Source organism: Setaria italica, chromosome VII, assembly GCF_000263155.2.
Source record: "Setaria italica strain Yugu1 chromosome VII, Setaria_italica_v2.0, whole genome shotgun sequence".
Taxonomy (NCBI): Eukaryota; Viridiplantae; Streptophyta; class Magnoliopsida; order Poales; family Poaceae; genus Setaria; species Setaria italica.
In genome coordinates this window covers 2,678,736-2,690,008 of record NC_028456.1, presented here as the reverse complement: position 1 = coordinate 2,690,008, position 11,273 = coordinate 2,678,736, and the positions used below count along the sequence as shown (strand labels likewise).

Here is an 11,273-nt window from a genome sequence, read left to right as displayed (position 1 = left end):
CGGCACCCTCGGATCCGCCGCCGCCTGCCCGGCCCCTGGCCCCCGGATCCGCCGCCGCCCCCCCGGATCCGCCGCCGCCCGCCCAGCGCCCGGCCCCCGGCCCCCGGATCCGCCGCCGCCCGCCGCCCGGCGCACGGCGCCCCCGGATCCGCCGCCGCCCCCCCGACGCCCGGCCCCCGGCCCCCGGATCCGCCGCCCGCCCGTCCCGTCCACCGGATCCGCCGGCGCCGGGGCCTGAAGAGAAGAGGAGAGGATGGTGGTGGTGGCGGCGGCGGCGGCGGAGCAGGTGGCGGAGCATGACTTTTTTTTTTATTTTTTTCAATAATTGGTTGCCGAGTGTTTTTTCGGCACTCGGCAAAGTCTTTGCCGAGTGCCCGACACAAAACACTCGGCGAATCAGTGTTTGCCGTCAAGATTTTTCCCGTGTGTCGTTTGTCGAGTGTTACACTCGGCAAACGCTTTGCCGAGTATTTTTGGGGCTTCGCCGAGTGCCCCTGGCACTCAGCATCTTTCCTGTTTCCCATAGTGGTAGCAGTAGTATAGCAGCAGACAGTGTATGTGTATCATCAGTTGGCAACTCCTAGCGGCGTGAGGCCCTGATCTGATCTCACGCGTAGCGACAGCTCCATTTTCTCCGACGCTGACGAACTTGTCAAGTTTATGATATTGTTTTTAATCCACTTTAAGTGTTTTATAAGTACATTTCATACGTATATTGTTATCCCTACTATAACCATTCAAGAGCAGATCTGGGGGTTATTGGGTCAGCTAATCCCGATAAAATTTGGTGAATTCAGTGCAAAATCACTGTTATAGCAGTGTACAATTGTCTAACCTTCCCATAGACATGACCCTGATGGTTAGCTCGGCTAGATTCGCCTCTAAATCACTGTTTGGTTGTTCCTACTAACGATCCCATTTTTTAAGTCTCGGCTAGGGCCACCAAAACCTCGAGACCGGACTGACGATAACACATCTATATTAACACCCATACAAACACCCATCCATCAGCTTTGGTCTGTCCATTCAGGCCCGGCCCAACAAGGTAAGGGTATAGATGGCCTATCTGTGTAGGCTAGGAATCCAACATGGGGTATAGAGTGAGAAAGGTTATTCTCTGCTCCTTCCGTCCTAAAATAAGTGTTCTTTTAGCCTTCAAATTTTATCCCACAAAGAGTATTCTTTTAACTCCTAGTGAGGCTCATCTAATTAAAGCAACACTCACACCAATAAAAAAGTATGGAGAAGTGTATGGCGCCAATCAAATGATCAATTAATATTATTTCTCTAGTTCCAATGCACATGCATTTATTCAAGATTCAGAAAACAAAACAAATAATACAACTTTCAACCACAACTAATATGAGTAATTAGGGGCAACATGGTCACTTCTCACAACTACTAGTGTAATCTAAAATTTTCTAAACTTTTGGGACGGATCAAGTATAAATGTCCACTAAAATGTGATGGTACTGAAGGACATGTTTGCTCCCTGTGGAAAGTCTTTACATATCTTGCTGATCATCCAAACCTAAACTCTAACCTCATTCTCGTTTGGTCCTTATCTCAAAACCCTAACCATCACCATTGCCACGACCTCCTTCTCCTCGCTCATTGATACCACCACCCCGTGCTGGCCATTGTGGAGTTCATGAAGCAAGCCTTGTCTGTATCAGGGCGTGTAGACATAGCGGCAATATCAATAAGGTATAAAATGTACAAACTCCATACACAGGGCAATTTCCATATTTGCCACCAAAAATACTTGCAATCCCTCATATGTCATCGATGTGTCTATGACATGTGGGACCCTCCATAGTCACTGACAGTGACATTTGAGGAATTTAGGGTTTAACCTGTGGCACATGAGGAATTATTCCATCTTTATTCTTCAAGATATTCTTGTCTTTACTTTGATCTACAATAATGAATGCTTATTCATATGACTAGCTAGCGTATGTTATTAGTAGTGATAGATGTAATCATGGTGGTTAGTTTATCTTTGTTGCTACATCATTGCAGTGCATAGAAATTTGATGATTGATTACCCTTGTGTGGTGATGGCATGCGGGAGGGAAAATGCCGAAAGATTACATATCATTGAGTAGGATCTTTGGCGAATATTGTGTGAATCATTGAAGTAGTTATTAGGAGGTGTGCTTGGTAATTGTTTGGGGTAAAACTTTGAGTAATCTTAGGTGTTAATGTGCACCTCGCAATGTTGACCATGTTTGACGCCTTCGTGATCACTCTTTATCATACGCAAGGATGTGCTAGATGATTGGTTTGATACCGCTTTGCTAGATCTACAACTAGAACACAGATGCTTATACTACCCTTTAGTTATGTTACCTCATGCCTATGGATGTGATCTATTTAGCCTTATTTATAATCTCCATCTCATACTTAGGTAGTTAGATTACCTTCATATGCAACTGTTCTTCACGCTAGAAATAAATTTCATTTAGTTAGATATAAATACTTTAGTTGGTTGATGTCGATCCACATATTGATAAATCTTGGAAAAAATATTCTAACAGAAAAGATATAATGTAAACTTGTGACACAACAGTTGGTGTGCTTAACATTTGGTAGGGCTGGGCAAAACGAGAACGAGCACCCGGTTTACAAAAATTGGAACTTCCAAATTCAGAGAAATTTCAAATTACGAATTGGGATTCATCATTGCATAGTTCTTATCAAGATGATTGTGATCCATATGTAGATCATCTAATTTGGACAAATCTACATCGAGAAAAACCAGATGTTCTGGTTTTAATTTCGGAAGTTCTGGTTTTTATTGGTAAAATCATATTAGAGTAAGTTTTTAGCGTATTTCGTAATCTATTTGGAATCTCCAACCTTGCCACCCTATAAATATATAAAGGCTAGGGCCAATTGAAGGCATCCATTCTATAAAAATACAATATTTTATCTTTTCCTTTGCCGTACCTTTTCTAACACATACTTGTTATTCTTCCTTCATCTCTATGGTGATTGAAAGTGTTCAAGGTGCCTGCCAACCCTAGAGCAACCCAAAGTGCACTTACCCTGATAGAGTCCCTCCGCAGGGATAGAGCCAAGCCAAGGGGTGGTTGGCAGGGGCTATGCCCCCCTCCCCCCAATGATTTTGTGTCAAGTCTTGATTAGGATTATATAGTTGGTGTACAAGTAGAAATTAAGTTAGATAAGTCTTTAGGAATTAAGTGTTGAGATGAAGTAGTACTTAATTTCAAAACAAATTAAAACTTGTTGTTTGGGCAAGCTAACAAGCCCTCAAGTGCGTCCATGGATTGATTTAGTTTCACCCAATACTTCAAGCTACTACTTGGAGTACACAAATATTCAACATTTTTTCATTTTTTATATATTTAGTGCTTCTTCAATAGCTTTATTCCATGAGTTTTGAAATTTTAATATGTCACACTCTCAAGTATCTTGGTACATCCATGTGCCAAACATTGGCCTGAGCACAACCATTATGTGCGTATCTTGAGAGTGAGTGAGACGCATTCGTAGTTTAAAGTGCAATTTTCTTAGTAACTCATCAAAAAAATAAAAAAAATATAAATAAGGAAGTTCAAAAAAATTCTACCTACGTAATTAGCCATCCAAAATAACCTCTTAAGTGTTGGGTAGAAAATCGTTTCCAAAGTGGGGCCAACAAGTTTCTAACAAGGAAGACAAGAAGCTAGGAATGATTTCGGATGAGCTTAAGAAATCTCCCTCTCCGTCGGAATGTATCCATTCGAATTCTCAACGACCTCATTTTATAGGGCCATAATCTTTACACTTTACAACACAACACCCTCCTTTTCTCTTTATGCGAAGCATATTCGAGAATATTATAGTAACATTACATAACTTTTGACACACTCTTTACAACTCATCACTTTACAGCTAAGCACGAGGGGGACTCATGCCCCGAAGTCGTCCCAACACTTCACCGCTAAGCCCGAGCGGGAACCATGTCCCCGAAGTCGTCCCAACAGTTCGCCTCTTCTCGGGCCCTGACGGCTCCTCCGGAAGCCGGTCTCTTTGGTCACTGGCTTGAGTCTTCGCGCTTCGTCCCTGCGGACGCCAGCTTCCTCACTTGAGAAGCGCGCCATTCCACACCTGCTGATTACCACTTCCACCCGTGCAATCCGACTTCGCGGCACCCGGCCTCATCACGCGCGAAGTAGCCACTCTGCTCCAGTCATTCCTTCCTGCAGACAGTAAACCACTTCGCATCCTGTTCAAAGAGTTAGCCAACTGCAGATATCGAAATGGGGGGTGCCAAGCGGACTCCTTTTCCCCAACATTAAGAAAAAATACACCACCGTTACAAGAGGATATCCACAACCATGTTGGCCCCCTTATAGTTCAATCCTATTCATCCCTGCCCTCCTGAATGAGCATTCATTTGGTCTTCATTGGGCTCCCCGACAAAACCCGAAATTCCGGTTTTACACAGCAATGCTGCATGGTCCATCTGTGCTGCACGTTCAAGTTCTCTCGTTTGTTTTTTATTTATTGGACAGGAGAAATTATACTGATTCTTGATGTGAAGAGTATATTTTCTTTCGGGATAAGGATTCTACATCTGACGCATTTGTTTCCCTTTCACTTATGTGTTCTTCGTCTCTTATAAATATACTGATTCGTTTCACTTTGGTTTAGTGGATGGTGGAACTGATACTGATTCCTTTGAGATAATGGGTTACTGATACTTTTTTTGTAAAAAGAAAAGAATGTATACGTACTTTGTGCCTCCTCCATTTCAAAATATGTGGTTTAGGACGTCGACATGGTCTGCTGGGTAAAGTTTTGATCAATAATTTTTATAAAGATATGATATTTCAATAATGGTTATTATATGTAACAAAAGCACTTCATGTTGAACACAGTAACATCTATCTTGGTCAATACTTATAAAAAAATAATATTTTTGCTTGTCAAATATAAAAAAAGTTTGGTCGGCAGGAATCCTAACGACATATGTTTTGGAGCAGAGAGGGAGTATATGTTGGACTGTCATTGCAAGTAGTGTTATCCATTTTTGTTTTTGATTCGTCAATGTTATATGCATATTATGTACAAAATTAAACTAAAAGTAAAAATGTTCAATACATTAACTGAACATTTATAACGCAGACTGTAAGGAAAATGGACCTAGTTTAGGCCATTAGTGATTTTGGTGCTTGTGTGTCAACACTAATCCATGGACTAATAATGTTTGCGAGTATACAAGGTTTAGTCTCATGAATGCGAGTGATGGACTTGGGGAATTAAACAACAACAAGCAAAGGTCAAGAGGACATGTACAAGACCCTAGAAGACCTTAAAAGCAACCCAAGGCATCGTAGAAGAGAAGCCGGGACAAAGCACACGAAAACTTGAAGCGAATCCTATTGAAGATAGTACACCGTACCTACGCATTCACCGATTCATACGGTGATGTGTCTAAGTGTCACCGAATCAGTAGGTGACCAAGGACTAGCAGCAGGGCCAAAGGGCTGTGGTCAACGAATGATACGGCATGAAGAATTCCAAGTCATCGAATCAATTGGTGACAAGAAGACTGCAGCAAGACTAAGAAGCGTGTACTGTGACCACCGACTCATTCAGTGGGCACAACGGATCACCACCGATCAGTCAGTGTGATCAGCTCAGCTTGCTATCAGCTCAGATTCAGCTCAGTCGGTGTTTAAACCCGGCAACCTACCGAGGGGTATCCTGAGGTAGTAGATTGGTTGGTGGGGGATCGTCAAACCTGGAACTCGAAGGTAAAAGCAAGGACACAAGACACGGATTTATACAGGTTCAAGCCGCTAGAGTAGAGTAATACCCTATATCCTATTTGGGGTGTTGTATATTGAGCCATGCGCTTGAGTGTTGTTTGGTGTTGAGGATTTGGTTCTCTACTGTGGTTCTCTATCTGCCGATCTAGGTACCTCTACCCTCTTTTATATACTCCAGTGGGCGGGATTGTAGGAGTCCTAGTAGGATTACAGGGTATGAGTCTTAGTAGGATTACAAGGGAATCCTAGTAGGAATCCGTCTTCTTCCTTCCTTGCGGGTACTGGGGATCTATTCCCAACAAGCCCCTGAGCACTTCATAGTCAAATGCAGCAGTCTTCGAGTACTTTTCAGATCCTCGTCAAGTAGTTTAGTGCTTCTTGAGTACTTTGTCTGACTGAATCTTCAAAATTCTTCAAAACTGCCATGAGGCTATGGTATGCTCAAGCCCTGATAGTCTTGATTTTGTAATCTTCATCTTCGGATTGTGATATGGAGGGCGGCAAAAGTCGCACTCCATATGGAGTAGCCCTCGAGCCTTAGGTTGAATCGAAGAATTAGGCTAAAGGTCAATAAAATCTTGAATCTTCTACCTTTGTCTTGAAAAAAATAACTGTTGGTGTAGCTTATCAACCCTCGAGCCTCGAAATGATTAAATAATCAATTCAAGGGTCTAGTGAGCTTTAGTCTTCATGCAAGTCATCATTCGAGTAGTTTTGCGGCGTCTAGCCCTCGAGCTTTTAAGCTAGGTGAGCTATAGGAGCCAAGTTGAGTAGTTATTAGCGCTTAACCCCCGAGCTTGGAAGCTAGCTAAGTTATTGGAGATATTACGGTAATAATTGGCACTTAGCCCCCGAGCTTGGGAGCTAGTGGAGCCATTGGAGGTACGCTGAGCATCCTAAAGAGTCATCGCCGAAGTTTGACCTGCAAAAAGATATGCATACGTGTGTAGCATATTTGTAAAATATTGAAACTACTAAAATTTATTCAGTGATGAATGTAAATATTTTGCGTCGTGCTCTTATTTCAGTCATATTTCTCCCGAGTAGTTAGCCTGATACATTTAGGCTCACAGTCCATGTTTAGCCGTTGCCACTGCGTGTGAGATTTTTATCTCGTGTACGCGTACTGGCACTGCTGCTACGGAGATCTTTATCTCGTGTCCTAGCATTTAGGCATGATAGAAGATCCGAGGCTGTCACGAATTGAGGCATATTCTACTCGAGTAGATTAACAACCGCTAAGAGAAGATATTTAAAATAAGTAGTCGGCATTGCGACAAAAAGACTGCGCGATTGTACGTAAAGTAGTCATTGATACTTTTCTGCCTTTTTGGCAAGGAGAGCGCGTGTTGCTGTGCATAGGATTTGTGCCTCCTTAGGGTGGGGCCGCTTCGAGCCTCCAGTACTTAGTGTACCAAACTCGTGGCCATAGCCTCTGAAATTCGATGTACCAAGCCTATTGGCGGAGCTTCCGGAACTCAGTGCCGTGGCTATAGCCTCCATAATTCTGTGTACCAATCCCATGGCTGTCGGTTAACATACCCCAGGAATAATTGGCAAAGTGTAGCTCCGGAGGGTAATTTCCGTTGAGAGGCGTACACAAATAAGTGCTCGACGTGTTGCCCTGCATGCAGAAAACAAGCCAAAAAATTATATAAAATAATAAAAAAATGACTTAGCTTGATTCATTAACGATTGTCGATGAAGCCATGACGGTTGTTGATGAAGCCGACTATTCAGAGTTGATTCCAACTAGTTGTCGACAGTATAAGGCCTGCCCTCGACTAGTTTTCTAGTTGAGACAATTAGTTGAAGTAGTTGTTAGTGAGCCGGCATAGATGTCCTGCTCTTGCAAAAGTGGTCGATCGCATCACTTGAGATTTGTTGGTGTTGCCACACAAGCTGAAATCCTTCTGGTAGCTTTTTTGGTGTGCACATAGCTGAATACACCATTGATTTCTAACGCTAGAGGGAACAGCGATAGCTATTTCTTTATTTTGATGATTGGCGTGCTTTTTCGTCTCCGATCAACAAAGCTGGTCTCCACTTCGAACTTGACTAAGGAAATCAATTCCCTATAAGATTCTATCTTGATGCCGTCCAATTCTATTCCATCTCGATCTTGATGCTTGAAGATGATAAGCGTGAGGTGAATTGCTCCACTCCACACTTCGTTTCGAATTCCAATTTGGTGAGAACAGACGCTAGCTCAAAATTAGCCTATCCGGCGACTTCACCTCGAACTCCGACGCAGTTGCACACTGAGTTGTCGATTGGATGGGAGAACAACATTCTTGTCTTGTAGAGTACATTGATCTTGATGAGGTCCTTCAAGCTCGCTCAATGATCTCGGTGATCACCCCTACCTCGCGCGCCAGATATCAGTGTTTTATACACGGCAATCTACCGAAAGGTATCCCGAGGTAGTAGATTGGTTGGTGGGGATCGGTGGATCTGGAACACGAAGGTAAAAGCAAGGACACAAGATACGAATTTATACAAGTTTGGATCACCAGAGTAGCGTAATACCCTACATCCTGTTTGTGGTGTTGTATATTGCGCCTTGCACTGGAGTGTTGTTTGGTGTTAAGGATTTAGTCCTCTGTTGTGGTTATCTGTTTGCAAACCTAGGTACTTCTGCCCTCCTTTATATACTCTAGGGGGCGGAATTACTTGTAGGTGACAAGGTAGGAGTCCTACTAGGATTAAGGGTATGAGTCCTATTAGGATTACAGGGGAATCCTATTAGGAGTCCATCTTCTTCCTTCCTTAGGGGTACTGGGGATCTATCTCCGACAGGCTCTGTCTAGTTTGGACCAAATAAAAGCTCTCACCGATTCATATGGTGGTTTTCAAGGAGACGAGCGGCGAATCAATCGGTGCGTTTGAAGGAAGCGGCTCAAGAAGTGTCATCGACACATACAGTGACAAGTCAGGTGGGGCACCGAATCAGTCGGTAACCCGGGCCCAGGCATCAGTGGGCGTTGGCTGCCCAACAGCTAGCTGAGGTGGCATGCACTGATTCATACGGTGACCACCCCTGCGCATCATCGTATCAGTTGGTGCTACGCATAAAGCTGCAACGGTTGGCAACGACTAGTTTCTTTGGTTGGGGCTATTTATACCCCAATGTCCGGCCATTTCAGGTGCGTTAGAGCTTGGAGAAGCTGAAGACTTGTAGTCCACATACACACAAGTGCTCTAGCCACCAAAGTACTAAAAAGAAGATTAAAGCAATTAGCATAAGGCTTAAATCTTGATTAGTGCTAGTTTAGGCTCATTAGCGCATTGCTTTAGTGATTAGCCTAGAGTTAGGCGAGGTTTGTACACCTCCTTTGTATCGGTGTTTGCGCGCACTCAGAGTTGTAAATTCAGGGCTTGTAAGTCTTGCGAGACCCTCCAACCGCATTTGTGGAGTGGCCGCCGGTGCTTGTGAGAGGGAGGAGAGGCCCTCGGCATTTTGCCGAAGCTCTACCAAGTGAACAACAGCAAGGAGCATCCGGGAGAGGCTAGGTGGAGACCCACTTGCAAGTGGGGAAGGTCCGTCGGCTATCCTACGGAGTTACTTGACCGGGAAGTTTATGCCCTTGCACGGGCATTCCCTTTGAGAGGGGCTCCAACAACGAGGACTACTGGAAAGCTTTGCTTTCCAATACCTTGATAAAAACCGTTGTGTCACCAAGTCAGGAGTTTGCATTCTCTACCTCATTTACCTCCCGCATTTCTTACTGCACTTTACATTCCGCATTTACCTTTCCTAGAATTACTATGTGTAGTTTATAGGATTGCAACTTAGGGTGCAAAACTCTTTTACGGTAGAGATAGAAATACATAGAAAAACCTAGTGCACATCTAAATAGAAATTGGAATAGATTTTTATATGTGCTGAAAGCCTTAGTTCTAGAAAACCCAATTTACCCCCTCTTAGGGTGTCACGGTCTTTTCACAGACAATTTTGTCATATATTCCTAGTATAGATTAATAATACTCCTACTAAGGAATTCGGACAGTTAATTATTAAAGCGTGACTTTTATTGACCACCTTTTGAATTTTTAAATATTGGTGACAAAAGCTTTTATATTTCAGGCAAACTCTAAATTTGAAAATAATTAGACTATAAATAAGGAGAATATAATAGCAACCATTTCCATGGTGAGAGGTGACACATGAAACTAATTAATTTCTTATGATATTTGTCAAATTTTCAACTAATTCCCCATCACAGAGTGAACCCTGTGTGTTTAAGGAAATTACCAACGTACCCAAGTCTCCTTATATAAACATGGGTACGTTTATCATATCGCAATTCACAAGACTAGCCAGCAACGCCTCTTCACATTCCACATCAATTCATCATCGTGACGAAGAAGAAGGAGAAGAATGGAGGCGCCAACACCAGTGTTCACGGATTCCTTCATCGTGCAGACTGACAACTACGGCGACTTCATCCGCATAGTCCGGCAGAACGTGATCAAGTATTGCAGCGACCGTCGTCCCAAGGTCGTGCAGCCCGTGCTGCCGCCAGAGCAGAGGGTCCCCAGGCTCTGGTTCCACGTCGTCCTCCGCACCAGGACGAGCTCCCTCACGCTCGCCGTGCGCGTCGACAACCTCTACCTCGTCGGCTTCAAGACCCCGGGTCCGGCGGGCCTGTGGTGGGAGTTCAACAACGAGCACAACACCCACCTCATCCCCAACTCCAACTGGCTCGGCTTCGGCGGCCGGTACCAGGACCTGGTCGGCCAAAAGGGGCTGGAGACCGTCGCGCTGGGCCGCGCCGGGATGACCGCCGCCGTCGACGTCCTGGCGAAACATGACACCACCACGGCGCTGGAGGAGCATCAGCAGAGGCTGGGCGCTCATCAGGCTGACCCTTACGCGCTGCCCAAGAGCATGCTTGTGAAGCTGGTGATCATGGTGTGCGAGGGGGTACGGTTCCACACCGTGTACGGCACCGTGGACAGGGAGTTCAACACCGCGGTGGCGAAGATAACGGAGATGGACGGGAAGCAGGTGAATAAGTGGGATAGGATCTCCAAGGCTGTCCTGACGTGGGCCGTCGACCCCGAGGCCAAGTTCCCGGAGCTGGAGAAGATAGGCGTCAAGGATAAAAACGACGCGGCCAGGATCGTTGCTCTCGTCAAGGATGAAACCAGCTAGAGCTAGTAGATCTAAGCGAGCGCCGATGGATTACGTGACTTTGCTGCTGCATCTGTGCTGTTATTGTATTAATTTACATACATGTTATTAGATGCATGCGTGTATGTGCTTGTGTAATGTATATAGTGTGTGTTTAGTCGTTCTTGCTATGCGAGGCAGGCTTAGAATCTAAGCTAAGCCAGCTCAAGGCTAGCTGGATAGGCCAGTGCATGAGGCTAGTATCTCTACTCTAAAAAAATCAAATCTTTACTCTAAAAAAAAACCAAACAGAAGAAAAAACTTCATACGTCGTCTGTCCTCCGCTCGGTTCACCCGTCCGCTGGCTCTCGCGT

The 11,273-nt window shown here is 44.5% G+C and overlaps 1 protein-coding gene across 1 annotated transcript; it reads left to right on the top strand.

The window, feature by feature from the left end:
* The first annotated feature begins 10,105 nt into the window (after positions 1–10,105).
* LOC101758994 (ribosome-inactivating protein) lies at positions 10,106–11,083 on the top strand. The gene has a single exon (XM_004974965.3). The coding sequence runs from the start codon at positions 10,165–10,167 to the stop codon at positions 10,939–10,941; it is 777 nt and encodes a 258-aa protein (XP_004975022.1). The 5' UTR covers positions 10,106–10,164; the 3' UTR covers positions 10,942–11,083.
* Positions 11,084–11,273: the final 190 nt, after the last annotated feature.